Here is a 20,255-nt window from a genome sequence, read left to right on the forward strand (position 1 = left end):
GTGTTATCCTAATAAACCTCAGGGTAAAATTCAGTAGCGAAGAATTCCAAAAAAATCCCGGGTTTTTAAAGAATATAAATCCCGGGCAATGTTGAGTGCATGGAACAGTAATTTGTCAAGTAATTTTTCCCTCCCCCGTCAGATATTCAATCCCCCATTCTATTTCCAGCCATGAGCATCATAATCATCCTGACGATTATGGGAGTTTGCACAGGAGCGCCCCAATTCCTGGAGGAGCATTACAATCCCACACCCTACGCCCACCAAGCAGTCCTCCTAAGCTCAGCGATGGAAGCTGCACTGCCCCGAGACCTCAAAAATCATTTCTACGAGAATCCCAAGACCGCAGCGGCACTCGCGCAAGAGTCCTGGCTGGCCAACAAAGAGATGCAGGTAGCGCAATAACGGCATTACCCATCAGAAATTACGTGTAATTACCCGGGATGATTAATGACGGCGGTATTTCTAGGTGATCGATCGCGAGGCAGACAAGATCCCGAGGCAAAAGATATTCGACGCACTGCAACACGCTGGACTCACCCGCTAAAGACACCCGAGTCATCAATCATTTTCCTGTCGATGCATTTTATTTATTACCATTGAAACTATTGTAAAGTCTTATTCATTGTCTATTACTGTTTACGACCGTCGAGTGCGACCCGATATCTCATTATTCATTTAAAAAATACATCTTCACTACAAAAAACAGGTGTCTGACAGCTATTCAGATATTTTCTGTCTGAATTTCAGTTATTTATGAGCGATTCAAACATTTCACTATTAAGGGGAGACTACTATGAGTTTTAAAAGTCTTGGCTTATTGGAGCGAGATTTTCATACGTTGAAGATCGATTATGTAGATCTGAAAACGAATAATTAGTGCAAAAAAAATTGTTTTATTGTTCGTTTGCCCGAAAACGCTTAAAATATCTAAAACAGTCCTGGGCCTCCAATTTTTGAGCTACGAAGAATTTTTTTTTTTCAAAATTGTCGGAAAAATATGTGGAATAACAATTACGAGCTATTTTTTTTTAATTCGGCCCTTACATGGCTAAATTTCTTTTTTTTTACACAAATAGTGAATTTTTTTATATGAAAAAAACCGATATCAGCTGTGTAGGAGTCGAATTTAAAAAAACTGGCTCGCAATTGTTGTTCCTCACAATTTTCCGAAAATTTTGAAAAAAAAAATCTTTTGTAGCTCAAAAATTGGAGGGCCTCGACTGTTTTTAGCATTTTAAGCGTTTTCGGGCAAAGGAACAATAAAAAAAAATTTTTTTTGCACTAATTATTCATTTTCAGATCTATATAATCGATCTTCAACGTATGAAGATTCTCACTCCAATAACCCACGACTTTTAAAACTCATAGTAGACTCCCCTTAAGATATCTCACCTGATTCAGACGGCAAAGTCCATTCAAACATTAATTTTTAAGATATTTCTCATGTCCGAAAAGTTGACTCATCCACTGTAAAAACTAGGTGTCTGAAAACTATCTGAATTTAAGATGGCAGATGGCAAAAAACGTCTGAATCTTCAAAAGTGTCTGAAAATAAAATTGATGTCTGAACATTTGAAACACCGCTTGCGTCTGAAACTGATGTCTGTATCTTAATTTCAGACATCTTGGTGTCTGAAATTGAAATAACTCCATCGACTCAGACGCATTTTAATTAATGTCTCAAAACTGTCTACAAAATCGTCCCAAAAGTGTTTGGAAAGTGTCCACAAAAGTGTCTGAAATTCAGACATTAGTTTTCGCAGTGTTCGTAGAGAATGGCCCTCGTTGTTGAGTGGTTGGTCTTATCTCCACCGAGAACTTAAATTTTCCAATCGTTCTGCTGCGTCATATCACTTTATATAACTCCACTATGTTTATCAAACACTTTCCAAAGCCAATGACCTGGTGCAATGTGCAGAGGACGTATCACGAGTTTCAAATTACTTCAGTCTACAACAGGGAACTGAAAGTTAGAATAACGAGTCACACTCGATTTGACTGTCACCGATAAAAGGGTCACTGGGGGGTTTAATGTGACTCGGGGAAATTATTCCAGAGATTTTTTCCACTCGCTTTACTTTTGAGAGGGAAAATGGAACGCTGGCATGGGAGAATAACTGTTGTACGGGGGCATCAGCTGGAATTGGATTTGTCATTGCAAAATCATTGATCGAAAAGGGGATGGTCGCCTATTTTTTTACGTCAACGCGATCAACAATTTACCAAAAAAATTCAAAAAACGTGAATTTTGGCGAAAAGGGTATAATGCATCCTTAAGGATTATTAGAGTGAGACTTTTCATACGTTGAAGATCGATTATATAGATCTGAAAACGAATAATTAGCGCAAAAAAAAATTTTTTTTATTGTTTGTTTGCCCGAAAGCGCTTAAAATACTAAAAACAGTCCAGGGCCCCCAAATTTTTGAGCTACAAAAGATTTTTTTTTCAAAATTTTCGGACAAATGTGTGGAACAACAATTATGAGCCAGTTTTTTGGAATTCGACTCCCACACGGCTGATTTTGGTTTTTTTCATATAAAAAAATTCACTATTTGTGTAAAAAAATACAAAAAAAACAAATTTAGCCATGTAAGAGGCGAATTAAAAAAAAATAGCTCGTAATTGTTATTCCACATATTTTTCCGAAAATTTTGAAAAAAAAATCCTTCGTAGCTTCGATGCTTCGTCCTTTATTAGTAGATAGAAGCTGTTGAAAATTGAATAAATTCACTCGATCGATCAGAAGCTTTCATTCACGATCTCTGATTTATCGACAAGTAATAATAAATTTGTCTGCGTTATCGTCTCAGCAGATAAACAAATTATCTTCTTTCATGAGTGGAGAAAATAATAATAATAATAATAATAATAATAATAATAATAATAATAATAATAATAATAATAATAATAATAATAATAATAATAATAATAATAATAATAAAATAATAGACAATAAAAAAAAGTGAAATAAATTTATCAGGAACAACAATTGTCAGGAAAAATATGAATAATCGACAGATCATTTTACCGTCTTCATAAATAAATTAGTCCTAACGAGCATCAGAGATTGTTTTCGATTTATTTCTTGCTGAAGATTCTTAACTGGCAAGTCCTACGATTTATCTAAAAAGCTCTTCGACTGCGCTATTAAAAATTTTCCACTGAAATTGTAGAGAATTTTGTAAATAAAGATTCATAATTTGATGGAATGGGTGGGAATTGTAAATTTCAGTTTACTTATTCCGGGAAAATAAATAAAAAATCAGGGAAATTCTGAGCATTATCTCCTTGAGTCCTAGATTCCTCTGAATTTTCAGGGAATTCCGTCCAAAATTTCCGGGATTTTAAGAATTTTAACGGAATTCTTTGAAAAGTGATGTAAATTGCGGAATTTCCGTCTTCCCGGCGCTAAAAATTAGGATCTTTACTAGAATTTTCAGAGAAACTTAAAATTCCGTTGACTTGTTCTCCTTAAATCGAATACAAGATCTTTTTCCGGAGAATTCAGCCAAATTTTTTTAACACTGTGTTCATTCCAAGTTTAACTATATTCAACAAATTTAAAATATCACAGAATTTATTATCTAAATTTTTTGCGATTGATGGTGAATAAAGTATTTGATAATACTGAAATGTAATTCTTTAGTTACCAATCTAATTCCAAATTTAGCTACCTGATTTTCGATTCTCCAAATAATCGTCAATCCTCCTCCCGAAATTATTGATTGACGGAATATTTCGAAATTTAAATGTCCAAATTGATGGTTCCTTCAATATTAAAAATTTAAAAATTTATCTTAAAAATTGACAACTATCACAATTCAACGGTAATAACGATTAATTGATATTCCTATCACTGAAATCCACCCAAGCCCTCAGCACGCTACAATTTCGAAATGGCCGTATCTCCCTCCAATCCCCGAAAAAAGAAAAATCATCTGATTTATCGTAACCACGACTGCATCCCAATCGGTGTCAGCGATCGTTTCCAATGCTCCTCAGGATGCATGAGGAGCTTGTACCCGTGGGGATGCACCATATAAAGCGAATGGCAGGGCCGAATCCCTGCAGAATCAGCCCGCAAGAGCGATAGAGGAGACGCCGCCTGGGACAAATAAGTAAACTAAACCGTGAAATTGCATAAATCCTACATCTCCGAATTAATTCGCGAGATGTCCGGCACATCTGAAGTGACACTTGTCCTCGTGGTGTCTCTGATGCTGACCTGCGTGTCCTCAGATTCGGTGAGTCAGTTCATTCCCACCCGAATTCCCCCCGCATTCCCCTACGCAACGGCAACGAGCGCTCCTGTCTCGATTCGCGAATCGCCGAGCATTCTCTCGGATGAACTTTCACGTTAATGTCCCCAAGATGAGACACGGGCCCCTCGTTACCTCCAATTGACATAATAGCCCAAAGTGATCCAATTGAATTTTCGTTACCACTCAATTATTTCTCTAATAATCCGATCAAATAGTCCTGATTGCAACTGAGGACACGATGCACACTAATTATCCAATAACGGCTCTATCGATTCACTGGGTGGAGGCGGTCCGATTAGACTGTTTCTGCATGAAGGCGACTGCTTTCCGGGTACATCGGGAGATAGTAGCATTGTGAATGTTGCACAAGATGCTGCACGAGTATTATTTCAGAATGAGCGACGAGCGGGATGTGTAGTGGCGCAATTTACCGGGGGGCGGGGGAGGGGGGGGGGAATGTGGAACATACGTGAGAGATTCGCTTTCTACCGTACGTGATACACTAGTTTGCTAGCTGCGGGATTGATAGATCGATTCATAATTTCTGGAGGATTTTGGTCAGTTTTATTTTCGTAAAAATCTTGTTTATTATATTCACGGTTAATGGACGGAATAACACTGATTGCTTTTGTAATCACTAATAGTGGGAAATTAATTTTTCATCAATTTCTAATCATCTCTATTTTGTGGAATGGTAATAGCTTCAATTTTCAGTGTTTACTCATCATAATTGGTCGCAATTAATTGTATATAAATATTTGATATTTCGGTTTGATTGGTGTTCTAATGAGGGATATTCAACTGTCATTATCGGTCAACCAATAAATTGGAAATGTTAATTACTCAGGTGCGATATAATAACAATTATATTCTCATTGTTTTTCAATAATTAAATGAAAGGTCATTTGCGGGGAGAGATTATGAAAAATATTTTTGAGTGTCGCATTCCATCTCTAGATAAAAATGAAGTATAGAACGTTATGTAGTGCAACAACCCTCCTCTCATCTCAATTACCTTATGCTAATGACAGGTGCAGCATCACCCCCCGGACCAACCCTTCCCCGAGGATCGTCAGTCGCCACCGGAGCCCTACGATCGTCCCATCGACTTACACGACCAATTACAAAGTTTGACGTACATCAGGCCAGAACAAAGCGCTGATGACGACCCCCCGCACAATAGCTGGAGTGCCCTAGTCCCCGGAACACCGGGCACCGACTACCCAAGCCTTAATAAAATCCCGGAGACTTCATTCTCCTGCGCTGATAAAATACCAGGAGGCTATTACGCCGACGACGAGACTGGTTGCCAGGTATTTCTTCTCGTCTCCCCCAAAAACGTCGCCTGAAGTACGCGGGGAAAACATTTTTGAGGTTCCGGGAATATTCACTGAGATTTCGGAGAGTGTCACTAATACTATTATTCAGTGATGCCGCGAGACGAGACGAGACGTGACGAGACGAGAGACATGACGAGACGAGAGACATGACGAGACAAGACGAGACGAGACGAGACGAGAGACATGACGAGACGAGACGAAACGAGAGACATGACGAGACGAGACGAGAGACATGACGAGACAAGACAAGACGAGACGAGAGACATGACAAGACGAGATGAGACCAAACGAGAGACATGACGAGACGAGATGAGACGAAATGAGAGACATGACGAGACGAGACGATACGAGACGAGACGAAACGAGAGACATGACGAGACGAGACGAGAAACATTGCGAGACAAGACAAGACGAAACGAGAGACATGACGAGACGAGATGAGACGAAATGAGAGACATGACGAGACGAGACGAGACGAAACGAGAGACATGACGAGACGAGATGAGACGAAATGAGAGACATGACGAGACGAGACGAGACGAAACGAGAGACATGAAACTGCATCTTCTCGTCTCGTTTCGTTGTCAGGAAACCATTCTCTCGTCTCGTTTCGAAATACGAGAGTAATCTCTTCTCTCGTCTCGTCGAAAATTGAGAGATTCTCTCGTCTCGTCTCGTCTCATTTCTGCCATTGTCTCGAAAGACTCTTCTCGTCTTGTCTCGTCACGTCTCTCGTCTCGTCTTGTTTCTGCCATTGTCTCGAGCGACTCTACTCGTCTCGTCTCGTCATGTCTCTCGTCTCGTTTGTCTCGTCCCGGCATCACTACAGCTACGAATATTACTTGAATTATTGGTGACAGACGCCTGAAAATTAGTGACGCGTTCCTGAAAATGTCCTCATTTTCAATGATTTCGCCTTGTTATTTCATAAATAGCAAAAAATTCCACCGGAATTCCAAGCAATAAATCCACAACTCTCCCACAACCTCCCCCGAAAAACTAAAATATTGAAATTACTCCAGGTCTTCCACATATGCAATATCGGTGGCTCCAAGAGTTCATTTTTATGCCCCGAGGGTAGTATTTTCAATCAACGTCACTTCGTGTGCGACTGGTGGTACAGCTTCCAGTGCGACGAGGCTGTATCTCTCTACCCCGAGAACAATCCCGAGACCAATGAGGCTGATGATCCAGAATCCATGGATTCACCGGACTCCAAATCGACCGATAATTACGAACCGATCGGATTTCGTAATGATTCACCCAAGGACTTGGCGTTGGCGAGCAGCGGCGAGGGTGGGTCCAGTTACACCCAGGAGATATTGCCAAAGGACAATCAACGTGAGCCACTTAACTATGAACAAAGGAACTTGGAGCATCATAACGAGAAACTCGATCGAAAGTTGAGGGGGAATTATCGCAATGAGGATAAATTTCGTCAGTATCCATTGACAAATAGCGAGAATGCACGAGTGGGCGGCGAAAATTCTCGGGATTTAGATGGCGGAAGGGGGGCGGGGGGAGGGGAGAGGGAGCTTTCAGCGGAGGGCAGGGGGGAGGATTTCCGGGACACGGCACCGAGGGGCTTCTCTTTCAATCGAGGAACTGGGAGGAATGCACATCAGAGCGGGAGTCAGATTCCCAGAGCTTTGGGCAGCTATTCGGATTTCCGGGAGGGAGAGGAGAGGAATTCCAGGGAGGGAGAGGTCAGATTCGTACCGGCTTTGTAAGGAGAGAGGAGTGGGTCAATTTTTTGATTTTTGAGATGTTGGGATTTAATTCTTGGGCGCTGAGAGAAACATTTACTTCACGGAGAGAAGTATTCAGTAAAAATTATGAAATTCACGTAATCCGCAATGGGGAATCGTTTCCGGAAATTTTTATGGGAATGGATGAGAAGGAATCTGGAACGTTCAGGGAATTTCAGGTTCATCACCGAACAAAGGACGAAATTGTCACGTAATTTTTCCCGATGAAGTAAAATTTTACAAAAATTGCCGACTTATTGTGCCTCCAAAATCAAAAATTCTTGAGCGTTCAACAATTTTTATGAAGCTGGTGAGTTATTTCTACGTTCCGTTCAGTTTCGGCTCACACTTTTTATTGAATTTTAATTCGCTCGCGGATTACTTTTCGAAACGTAATTTTTACTTTTTTTCTGGTAATTTTTATTCAATTTTTCTCGCCGTGCATGGGACCTTTCTCGGGCCACGTGAGTTGAGATATCTGGGAGAATTAAACGATTGAAGAAAAATTACTTGTCTCAAGAAAATATGTTTCAGATATTATAAATTTTTTTCCCTGTGTGAGAGATATTAAATTTCCTTCTATCAAGTTGATTAATTAGCCTCAATCGAATAGATAAATCTATTCTACTCCGTCAAATATTCGCAGGTAATTTTTTCCCTCAGTGTGTTGAACTCGATTAATTGTCGTTCCGTTGATGGTCAAAAATTTGGCATTCCCTAAAATTTTCAACTATTCTTCTCTACAGAATCCCAACATAATTTCATTCAATCGAAATCACCGAGTACTAAATCATTAAAATCCCTGGCATTCCAGGAATTCCCAAATTTCCAACGTTTTCCAATGCAATTACAATTCCGAATAACAAAGCGATGATTTCACAGTTATTTCATTGATAGCAAATAATTTAATTGGAATTTCTATCAACAACTCGCCGATTCGAGGAGTTTCCAGCCCCTCGATAAACGGATACCCATTTAAAAAGTCTCGAAGATAATGAATGTGGGAGAAATAGCTGGGAGATGATGTCTGAATGATTAATATACACTCACCTCGACGGATTAATCCAAGCTGCACCAGACGTGATGCGCCGGGATACCTGTCCTCACGGTGGTAGAGAGGATCATTAAAAGGGTATTACGAGAATTACCGAGTGAAAATTATTATTACGTGGGACAATAATGCTCGAGTGAACACAAGAGATTCAGATTCGTAAGTGATGTCAGGCTGTTTAAAACAGCTCTACCCTTCGGCCGGGCTACGCTGTACTTTTGGATATTTTCAGTTTTTCAATTTTTCAACTAAATTGCATGGAAAAAATTTGAAAAAATTCATACCCAGTCAGTATTGTCTAAATTAAATTTCTCCAAATATTGATATTTTTTCAAACATTTCCCTCTTACAAATAAATAATAAAACTTATTTGCAAAACGGTGGACTATTTTTTATGAGGTGTCAAAAAAAATCTTGATTTTTTCACATCTAATGAAAAAAAAATCAGATTTTAATCTTTGATTACAATGAAAATGTTGATTTTCACATAAGACACTGGATTAAATCTTGATTTTTAAACATTTCTTCTTTGAAAAACCAAAACGATAATTAAATTGAGAAAAAAATTAGAATTCCGAATCTAATCGAGTATTCTGCAATTTTTTTGCAGTTTTCAGTAATCTCTGAATTTACCGTAAGGGTAGAGCTACTTTAAAAATTCATCACTGAATAACAGATTAATAATAATTGAAGCCCTTTCCTCGCCAATTAATGACCATAAACCCCAAAAATCCCCAACAAATCGCTTAATTACTTCATTAATTTCCAAATCATCTGTTTGAAAGCAAATAATTCTAAACAGAGATTCATAAAATCATAAAATCCCGGTGAATATCCCTCCAACAACTCTCCCCTGAATAAAACGAAAGGATTGCACCTCACGAATAAATAAATTTCGTAAATAAACTCTTGAATGGAGTGGCTTTTTGTCTGGATGAATTACTCATCTTGAACTCCTTCTCGTCCTTTTATTCTGGCTTTCCGGTTATCTGGTGAAGCGGTCACTGCTAACCGAGCGCACCATGCTTTATCTGATTGGCAAATGTCTACTTGAGGCAATGCCTCTACCTCGCGAGCATCATTCATTCCGGTAGATTGCTACCTATACTTTTGTATAGACAATTCTTCTCAAAACACTTGGAATTTTTCTATTGTATTCCATTAGGAGAATTCGAAAAAAAATATCATACATCACCATCTCAATTACACATCACGACATGTAAATTTCATTTCAAAACATTTCCATGTACGTTTTATATCAATAAATAGTGTAATGCATTTTATTATTGTATACAGGGAGCACATTATTATTATTAGCATTATTATTATTTTATAAACAATGAAAATATAGAAAATTAATGTAAAACTTAGTAAAGAATAAAAAGATATTTTTCATTCAATTTACAAATTATTGTCCATTTCATATTACGAGAGAGACGAGACGAGACGAGACGAAATGAGACGAGACGAGACGAGATGAGATGAGACGAGACGAGATGAAACGAGACGAGACGAGACGAGACGAGACGAGATGAGACGAGACGAGAGAATCTTTCAATTCTCGACAGAAAAAAATAAGCCGTAGTTTCTCGTCTCGTCTCGCATGACTGATTCTGAACTGTTCAGAATCAGTGATGCGAACACTGAACTGTTCAAAAATTCAATTGAAGAAATTAACAAACAATTTTGTTTGCTTTCATCGGGGCAAAAATCGAATTAAAAACAACCGCTATTACTGAATGTATTTCACATTCTAGTCGTTGGAGTTCCTGAAAACTTAGTCAACTGAGCGATGAGGGGACCGATGATGGGAGATAACTCACATCTTGTGGATGAACGTTGAAATATTTATTATTTTATCTCGGGGTTTATAATCATCTTGATCCATCAGCCTCAGCTTTGTTCATAACCATCCAATTATCCGTTACAACACTTCTCGGAGCTGGATGAGACGAGGGGATAAGATCACGTATAATCTATAAATCAATTTTGAACTGCAGCCAGTGGTCTCTCTTGTCTCCTTGGATGCACTCAGTTTAATGCAAATAGTGTAATGCGTGGTGGAATGTTTATTCAGTTTTTATGGCATTTTTTATCTCTTGCGAAGGCAATCTCGAGGGTACAAGGTTAATTCGCAACACTAGTTGATAACATTTTTCGCTGGATATATCTCTATTTTCAAGGTTTACTTCCAGCTGTTTGCGCTGATAATTCTTGGAAAAATAGCGATAGTGCATTTGTAAAAGTACTCTGGGATGTTCCAACATTCATTCGCGCTCACAAGCGCATGTCAGGCGGGCGATGATTGAGTGTGGGGAGAATTAGCGAGAAATGCTAGTTTTGAGCAAATTTCCGGCAGCTGGAGACCGCTCTTTGGCGAAGGTCGCACTCTGGGATATGCGTGTCACAGGGAAATTGAAATGGCATTCGACTAATTTCGTCATTTTAAACGCGCGATTTAGGGACGTCGGGTTATACTTGTTTCAGCGGTCAAATGTTACGGATTTCAATGCTCATTTGAGGGCAATCGGTCATCACGTGAACTTGGAATGAGGAGGAATTGTCATCTTTATTCACTTTTTATTGACATTTTTTTTAGATTTGATTATTGGGTTTTTGGGCGATTCTATTGAATAATTCCGCAGCTTTTCTGGGCATTTTTTTTTGCATAAAAATGGTCAAAGGGTCACGAGGGTCAAGGGAAATATTCTATCCAATAAATCGGTAGAATTTAATTTTTCTAAATTCCTCAGCAAAATTTTTTTAATCTCATTTTTTCAACGAAAAGAAAAGAAAAGTCGAGCGTGGAAAACTCAGACAATTGATGCCAAAGAAATTCTCCAGAAAATGTCTCAATTAAATTTATTGAATCCAAAAAATAGAACTTCTAATAAAAATAAGAAAAATTCAAGTGAATGTATTCTAAAATTTTTAAATCATTGAAAATTATGAAAATTGAGGAACTTCAATGATGCAAAAAACATTGAAGTTCCTGGGCATCAGCAGCTTTCCTGGGCATTTTTTTATAGAAATAGTCAATGAAAAATATTCGGTCCAAAAAATTAGTAGAAATAAATTTTTCTAAATTCCTCAGCAAAATTTTCTGAATTTTTTTAATCTCATTTTTTCAACGAAGAGAAAAGAAAAGTCGAGCGTGAAAAACTCAGACAATTCATGCCAAAGAAATTCTCCAGAAAATGTCTCAATTAAACTTATTGAATCCAAAAAATAGAACTTCCAATAAAAATATAAAAAATTCAAGTGAATGCATTCTAAAATTTTTAAATCATGGAAAATTATGAAAATTGAGGAACTTGAGGAACTTCAATGATGCAAAAATCATTGAAATCCCTCACTGGGCATTTTTTTTCTATAGAAATAGTCAATGAAAAATATTCTATCCAAAAAATTAGTAGAATTAATTTTTCTAAATTCCTCAGCTAAATGTTCTAAATTTTTTTAATCTCATGTTTTCAACGAAAAGAAAGAAAAGTCGAGCGTGAAAAACTGAATTCATGCCAAAGAAATTCTACAGAAAATATCTCAATTAAATTTATTGAATCCAAAAAATAGAACTTCCAATAAAAATAAAAAAAATTCAAGTGAATGCATTCTAAAATTTTTAAATCATGGAAAATTATGAAAATTGAGGAACTTGAGGAACTTCAATGCTGCAAAAATCATTCAAATCCCTCACTGGGCATTTTTTCCTATAGAAACGTTCAATGAAAAATATTCTGTCCAAAAAATTAGTAGAATTTAATTTTTCTAAATTCCTCAGCTAAATTTTCTAAATTTTTTTAATCTCATGTTTTCAACGAAAACAAAGAAAAGTCGAGCGTGAAAAACTCAGACAATTCATGGCAAAGAAATTCACCAGAAAATATCTCAATTAAATTTATTGAATCCAAAAAATAGAACTTGCAATGAAAAAAAAACGAAAGAAAAAAAATTCCACAAATTTCAAATCCCTAAAAATTATAAAAATTCTGAAACTTGAGGAACATGAATGCTGCAAAAATCATAGCCCTCAAACCAGAGACGTAAGTCGCATCACGAAGCCGTCGATCATCCTGCTCGAAATCATAAAATCCGGATATCATCGAATTCCCGGGATCAATCGCATCATAATGAAGATTCGCCGATAAGATACCGTAAATACTATTTGACGACTGAATCCCCAGGTTTTTCCTCGTGATCATAGAAAGTCATGACACCGGTCAACGACCCATGATGACTGTATAAAAAAAGCCCATCGGGTGACAGCAATTATCTCGTTCGAAATATTTTCGAGTTTCGTTTTTTGATACGCGCCAAGACGATTGGCGTTTCATCTTCGGAACGGCATACACAGAATAGTCCACTTGTCCTTGAAGATCGCTTCCTACACGTGTCCCCCCTACCTCGACGGGATAATAACCGACAATTACGTACGTTCGAACCTATTCGCCGAACTCTGTACACCAGGAAGACGGAAAACCACGACTAGATCGTCATTGTCGCTAGTACTTCCACGGGTCCTCACTCACTCGAGTGCACTCCCACCCCCCTCAAATTACCCAGCATAATAACGGAATAGTATAGTTTTATCAGAATAGTTGGTCGCCAGCCTAGGTCTAGTGCACTGCGGAAAATGGAGCGGCGAAGTGTGTCAGGTATCCCAGACAAAAATACAAACTTGAACATCCAACCATCAAACTCATATGCATTCATACGTTTCACTGTTTTCGCGTGCGACCAAGTGTTCCAAACACTGGAGATTTTTTTTACTGGGACTGGAGAAATTAGCGTCTCAATTCGAGACGTTAAGTCACGCATCCTGGACATTGCAGACGTCTTCCTCGAAGATCTTTCGTACGGAACGCATGATGTCTCATTCGTTTAGCCAAATACTTCATTCATTTTGCCTCAATGAGACAATTATTTTTCCACTGATACACTGTTAGAGAATTACCCTTGAAATTTCACGTGAAATCGCCCAAAAACTAATAGAACAGTTCAATAGAAATTCAATAGAATTTTCTAACGAATCCGATAGGTTTTTCTATGAAATTTTTTGTCCGTGTAGTTCCTTGAATATTTAAGTAATTCTCAATCTTGAGGTCCATGGGGCCCTGAAAAATCTTGAAAATTTTGAAAATACAGACAGAAACTTTTCTGAATTTTCTGAATGAACAAGAAATTTAGTGAACGTTTTTATTTGAAATTGAATTCAACCGCACAACATTAAAAATTCAGATGACGCTGCGACTGAAATTTCCAGAAATTTCTAACAGTGTAATTTTAGTTACGTTAAAATTAATTTCATTTCAGTTTTAAGATTTTCTAAAACTGAGGCCATGACTGGGGAAAAGCGGTAAAAAGGGTTAAAGTATCGGTCATGAAGCAAAATTTGAAGGGAGTTGAAGAAATAAGAGCTCTAGAATTTTCGTGATCATAAATACCGATGAAGAGTATTTTTTCTCAGAATAACATTCAAGCTTTTGCGCCCTTCTGATCTTGCAAAGAGACTATCTTTGAATTAATTTGACATCAATCACCCCTTCGACCCTCTCAATAAATCCATAACTTGAATAAATACTAAGAAAATGGATAACCCACCAAACACGTCTCCACTGAGAGAAAAATATGATTCTTCTGACTATATTCCATCACCATCGAATTATAGTCAAAAAGTCCTCAACAATTTCGCATGGGCTACGGTAACTATGGCCGGAGAAGTGATGACTACAATGGAATGTAGTCATTGCAACTATTTCATAGTTCTACTCACGATAGATTTGTCGTGATTACTTTTGAACTTTCGTTCGTTTAACTGCATTTTGATTTGCAAAAATTACGCGTGTGAAGTTACTATAATGTTATGTGCCGCATAAAAAAAATCGTGTCGTTCACCAAAACTGCCTCAACTATTTTCGTATTGTAAATCGAACTTCAGATTTTTCTCTCAGTGTTAGAACTCCATATCTTAATGAGGTCAATGGCTTGCAGTACTGCTTTCATAAATGACTAGTGTTTTAAGGTGAGGTAGGAAAAAGGTGTCATAATTGAAGTGCCTCGCCTTACGAAAATGTCCCTGCAGTGGCATTATATTCAAATTTTAAGTACCAATCGTTCATCTTCATTCAATTTCCGAATTCCATCCTCACTCCAAGATGCAATAATCTTAACAAAAGGAGATGTCACACGTTTATTCCTGAATGTCTAAACGAGAAATCGCATGCATGATGATGATACTGATTTGGTTGATGATGTTGATGATATTGATGTTGGTAATGCTGCTGTAGATCTACAGAGAGATGTTTTCAATCACGGACAATTATATGTAGCTTTTTCGAGAGTTCGATCACGAGATCCATTGAAATTTTTCACAAGACAACACCGAAAAAACGCAAAAGTCAAAAATTATGTCCACAAAGAGTTATATCTTTGAGTAAATGGTATATATATTTATGTCTGTACAAAAGGAACCGACTTGATTGTATTTAGTATCCGAGATATTCACGGTTTTCCATCGATAACGCCCGTACAATTAACATTGAATTATTTTCTGATCTTCGATACCAACATCATTTCCGACAGAACACGTGTTGATCCTCAATTGAAGTTTTCCTGGATTTCGACGTATCTCCGACTGATTCTCGATGGAAATTTCCATCCCTTTTCAATACCAAAAAATTCATGGATTTTCAAAAGAAGTTTTCATCATTTCCCACGAATTTCTCCTTAATATTACTACAGAACTTTGTATACGTGAAATAACATGTTGATTCAAATCAACTTACAATAGTAACGTGATGGATCATATAAAATCAATCATGGTGGTAGTGAAATTCGAGATGTTACCTATTCATTTCTGCATGCGGGAGTGAAGTACTTCATGCAATTCCCCAAATATTGATAGCAGTGAACCCAAATGTTAATGAAAATCGTTATCCAATAATTTTCCCGCTGTTATCACCCCCAAACGCGTCATCAAGGCGAGATGTCATCCAGAACTGTGTCATTACCACTGACGATTTGCCATTGCAATCGTGAATCTAACGAGTACAGTGTGTTGACGCGTGGGCAATAATGACGCATTCGCGTCTAACACCGAGTTTATTCACTCCAACTGCTGTGCGAGACATTCATTTCCGCGTGCAAGGTCTCCCACACACATGTCCACTAGTAGGTGTGTCACTGGGTATTCGGGCCATTGCCAATGCAAGCTGCGCTGTTACTCCTGTTTAGTTGTTCACAATCTCGAGGTTCGGCGCTAAGTGCCATCACCATGAATTTGATTCATCAATCATCGTCAAGACTGCGACATTGCGACCAATCATTTTGATTAGGCTGAATGATCCGGTATCGAAGCGCTCGTCGCTCCTAGTAACGCGCCTGTTCCCAAATTCCAGATCTTCGAGAGCACTTCCAGAAAATCCTGCGAATCGCCGAGGAGGATCCGAAATTGTTGATAGATCATGCCGAGGAGACTGAAGGCACCAAACTCGGCGACAACTACATGTCGGTGGTCCTGAAGACGAGGGTAACCGGGAGAAGAGGAAGTGGTGAAAGTTAGTAGCGAAAACTGCGCGCACACGGAGAGAAAAATTCAGTAAAAATTACCAGAACAAAACGTGAAAATTACGTCTCGAAATGTAATCCGCGGGCCAAGTAAAATTCAATAAAAAGTGTCGGAACTGAAATTGTACGAATCGCCACGTAAATTCTACGATTTGTTCCGTAAAAATTAACCACTCGTCTGACGACTCACCGCTGTGGGGACAAGTCATTCCGTAATTTTTCCCCAACGATTGAGAAATTTTACGGAACGGAACGTAGAAATAACTCACCAGCTTCATAAAAATTGTTGAACGTTCATGAAAATTCTGAACGTTTCAGATTTCTGATAGAAATTCACTGAACGTTTCAGATTTCTTCTCTTCCACTCCTATAAAAATTACCGGAAAACGATTCCCCATTGCGGATTACGAGAATTGTTCCGTAATTTTTACTGAATATTTCCGTGAATTCGATAGAAAATTCTATTAATTTGTACCCGATTGTATCCCGCAATTTTTTTATATACATTTCCAATAGAAACTATTTAACAGACTATTAGCTTCAACGGAAAAAATTTTTTGTTAGAGAATAGAACAAGTTGTATAAAAAAATCAAATTTTGCGGAATTGTTCAATAGAATCGGCCAAAAGTTGATGAAAAAGTCAGTCGAAATCCACCAGAATTTTCTAGAATTCAGTTTTCATTTGAATAATTCCATGAGAATTGATAGAAATCCGGAAAACGTTGTTGCAGTTTCAATAATTAAAAATTCAACCTAAATTTATACCAAGTATTCATATTTTGAATGAAAAGTCACGTTATCTGGGACTCCACGTCCTCCTGGTGCCAAAAACTGTGATTTCACCGAATTTTCACTAAAATCCGGAATTTCACGATTTTCCACGAAATATAAATTATTTTCTAACAGTGATGTTCGCTTCAGCTTACAGCGGATCCTTCATGACGAAATATTATCCGCGTCATCGGGCTACAGTGCAAGTCATAAGAAATGCGGACCTGTTCGTCAATGAAGCTCACATGTACAACCGCGTGCTGCCGCACCTCCCGGACATCGCACCCAGGTGTGTATTCGCTGATCAGGAGGAGATCGTTATGGCCGATCTGAAGGACGAGGGGTACGTGGTAATGCCCCGGCTGAAGCTGTTGGATCTTGAGCATTGTAAAGCGGTCGTACAGGTATCCAATTTAATTTGTTCATTCAATATTTTTCCACACTCCCACGTATTTTTTTTCTGCTAATTTTTATTGAATTTTCCTCTCCGCGTAGAAAAACTGTGCATGAACCAGCCTAATAAATTTTTTCGCCGACTTCCCTAGATTTTCCCGTGAAATATTTTCACCCAAAAATTGAATGCTTGCAGAAACTAGCTAAACTTCACGGCCGATCATACGCCTTGAAGCGGAGAGACCCGCAGAAATTCCAGGAGTTGCTGTCCCCTACGAAAGAAGCAGTATTCCCCCCGGACGATGGCCCCTGCTTGGGATCGTCCCTGGACATAAGCATTAACACGGGCATAGCCCACTTGAAATTCCTGGACGACTCAAGCGAAGAGCTCCGCACAGCGATCGACTTCATCGAGCGTCTGATAGGGAAGTCCTTCGACATAATGAGGGACCAGGTGCTCTCAGGCCGTGGAAAATACGACGTGTTGAGTCACGGAGACGCCTGGAACAACAACATCCTCTTCAAGCACGAGGATGACGATCACGTGGTCGATGTCAAGCTGATTGACTTTCAGATTCCGCGCCACGCCTCGGCAGCAATTGACTTCCACTACTTCATGTACTCCAGCGCGAAATCCGTTGTCATCGAGGAGAACTACGAGGAGGTGATTAAATCGTATCACTCGGCGCTGGTTGACAGCCTGAGACAATCGAGTGTTCCCGAGGGAGATGTGAGGGAAATGTCACTCGATTGGTTCCAGGGAGAACTCCAGAAGCACCACCTGTACGGACTCATCACGAGTTTTTGGCTCGTCCATGCTGTACTCGCTGAGGAGAACGAGACAATCAACATGGATGACTTCAGCGCAGATTTTATTGCGGAGGTCGAGAAGATCGAACCGGTTATCACCAGGAAGAAAGCCGAGAGGATCAGGTGCATCGTCCTGCATTGGCTCAGAAGATATCGATCGAGAGATTCCGAAGTGGCGAGACTCAATAAACAGACGAAAAAAATCTGAAATCAGAAGCTTTTTTTTGGAAGTTGGAGCACTTTTCTTCATTCAGATGCAATTTTTTCTTGTTTGAGAACACGATGCCATTCGATGAGAATGGGAATTCCACTGCTGATTTAAAAAATAACGAAGATATCATTTTAAAATTGTCCTCCAACTTCTAGAAATGTCGCTTTCAATTCCAGATTTTTTTTCTCTGCAATGCACCCGTCTGTTCTGTGATTCGTTAGAATAAAAAAAGAATAAAAAAATCTAAAATTATTACAGAATTATCGAGGCTCGTGTTATTTGTTGTCCCGTTTCTCCTGGAGATTTCCTGGAGATTGGCTCAGAAGATATCGATCGAGAGATTCCGAAGTGGCGAGACTCAATAAACAGACGAAAAAAATCTGAAATCAGGAGCTTTTTTTTGGAAGTTGGAGCACTTTTCTTCTTTCAGATGCAATTTTTTCTTGTTTGAGAACACGATGCCATTCGATGAGAATGGGAATTCCACTGCTGATTTAAAAAATAACGAAGATATCATTTTAAAATTGTCCTCCAACTTCTAGAAATGTCGCTTTCAATTCCAGATTTTTTTTCTCTGCAATGCACCCGTCTGTTCTGTGATTCGTTAGAATAAAAAAAGAATAAAAAAATCTAAAATTATTACAGAATTATCGAGGCTCGTGTTATTTGTTGTCCCGTTTCTCCTGGAGATTTCCCAACTGACGTATTACACATCAGTCCCAAACAAATGACTCCCATTGGAATCCCCGACGTAGGATCTCGCTGCAATGAAAAACATCTTGAAACGCAGCCCACAAACGTGACACTATTTTATCACGATCCTCATGCCGACGATTCTGGCGCGAAATAAACGACATTCAGCACTTTATACCGACTGATTTCTTTATAATGTGCTGACATGGCGGGCGATCCCATCCGCCTATTAGTGATCACAGCTCTGTGCATTGATGAATCCTCTTCTTGGCTTGAAAAATTCCAGACACTGATCACCATCCGCGCACCAGGTATCGGCACAAATATTATTGTCACCAATATTTACACCGAAAATACATATTTTTTACTTAATAGCTAATAACGTGCAAGTATTTACCATTATATTATGTATGAGTATTGCGAAATTCACATTTTTCAAATACCAATCAATATCAATGAGTAATAATTAACAATAAAAACTATCTTATCAGGAGTTACACTTGAATATTTTAGAGGAGTCATTCAATCAATAATCAAATGGAAAATATCTCTCGATGTTCATCTCATTAATAATGAAATCTATCTCATTAATTGAATATTTTTAGGGGAGAGCTGAAATGAGATAGCAAGTTAAAATGGACAATGAACAAAAATTAGCAGTTAGGTAGTTAGTTTATATAGTGTTTCACATCTTGTGACGTTAAAGGATATTATTGGATACGATTTGAAAAATCGAGTTGGTTTCATTATTCATGACGAAAGAAATTGGGATTTTCTGGGTTTCACTTTCCATTGATATAATAATGAAAATAAATTTTGTACCACTATTGATTGAAAAATTATTTGTTTCTTTTTTCACTTTCATTTTTCATTAGTATCGCAATGAAAACAACATTTAGTATTATTATTCATTACGAAAAAAATCATAATTCAATTTTTTTAATTAACCTTGGTATGGTAATGAAATATTAATAATGGAAATTATTTTCCTGCCAATCTCTGCCGTGCACTGAGAGAAAAAATTTGCTCCATAATTTGCAGAATTTTACTTTCCCCGTTTCTTTTTTTTCACTATTGAAGATTGTTTAGCTTACTAATATTATAATATAAAAAGAGTGATGAAGACTCTCAAAAAAATCCTCTCCTCTCTTTTTCTGGAGATAAACAACGACTCTGTGGGTGATCCCACGCGCACATCTCGTTACGCAGCTTCTGTGAACGCAGTTATTAATAGAGTTTTCAGGAAAAAGAGAAGGCAAAGTCTACCCACTTTGTATCTCCCCATTAAAATAATAAAAAGGGGGCATAACTGGTTTAATTGAGATAATTGATTAGTCCAGCCCCTCGGCCTCGCGAGTAACCAGCGCATCTCCCCCACAAAAACACGGAAATATTCGGTAAAAAT

At 38.2% G+C, this 20,255-nt stretch overlaps 3 protein-coding genes across 4 annotated transcripts; all 3 read left to right on the forward strand.

Annotated features, from left to right (window-relative positions):
• The first annotated feature begins 171 nt into the window (after positions 1–171).
• Positions 172–547, forward strand: LOC107045023. Its single transcript, XM_015267113.1, has 2 exons — positions 172–393; positions 470–547. Exons 1-2 carry the CDS (start codon positions 172–174, stop codon positions 545–547), a joined length of 300 nt encoding a protein of 99 aa, XP_015122599.1.
• Positions 548–4,176: 3,629 nt separating this feature from the next.
• On the forward strand, positions 4,177–7,539 carry LOC107045024. Its single transcript, XM_015267114.1, has 3 exons — positions 4,177–4,248; positions 5,298–5,579; positions 6,629–7,539. The coding sequence occupies exons 1-3, from the start codon at positions 4,177–4,179 to the stop codon at positions 7,334–7,336; spliced, it is 1,062 nt and encodes a 353-aa protein (XP_015122600.1). The 3' UTR covers positions 7,337–7,539.
• A 5,376-nt stretch (positions 7,540–12,915) lies between these two features.
• Positions 12,916–18,807, forward strand: LOC107045056. 2 transcript variants are annotated; one of them, XM_015267185.1, is made up of 5 exons: positions 12,916–13,060; positions 15,803–15,961; positions 16,894–17,147; positions 17,333–18,083; positions 18,471–18,807. In XM_015267185.1, exons 1-5 carry the CDS (start codon positions 13,039–13,041, stop codon positions 18,539–18,541), a joined length of 1,257 nt encoding a protein of 418 aa, XP_015122671.1. In that variant the 5' UTR covers positions 12,916–13,038; the 3' UTR covers positions 18,542–18,807. The 2 variants fall into 2 exon arrangements, with proteins under 2 accessions (XP_015122671.1, XP_015122670.1); XM_015267184.2 differs by having other exon boundaries at positions 17,333–18,804.
• The last annotated feature ends 1,448 nt before the right edge of the window (positions 18,808–20,255 follow it).

Source organism: Diachasma alloeum, unplaced genomic scaffold (assembly GCF_001412515.2).
Source record: "Diachasma alloeum isolate Michigan unplaced genomic scaffold, Dall2.0 Dall_scaffold_00865, whole genome shotgun sequence".
NCBI classification, from domain to species: domain Eukaryota; kingdom Metazoa; phylum Arthropoda; class Insecta; order Hymenoptera; family Braconidae; genus Diachasma; species Diachasma alloeum.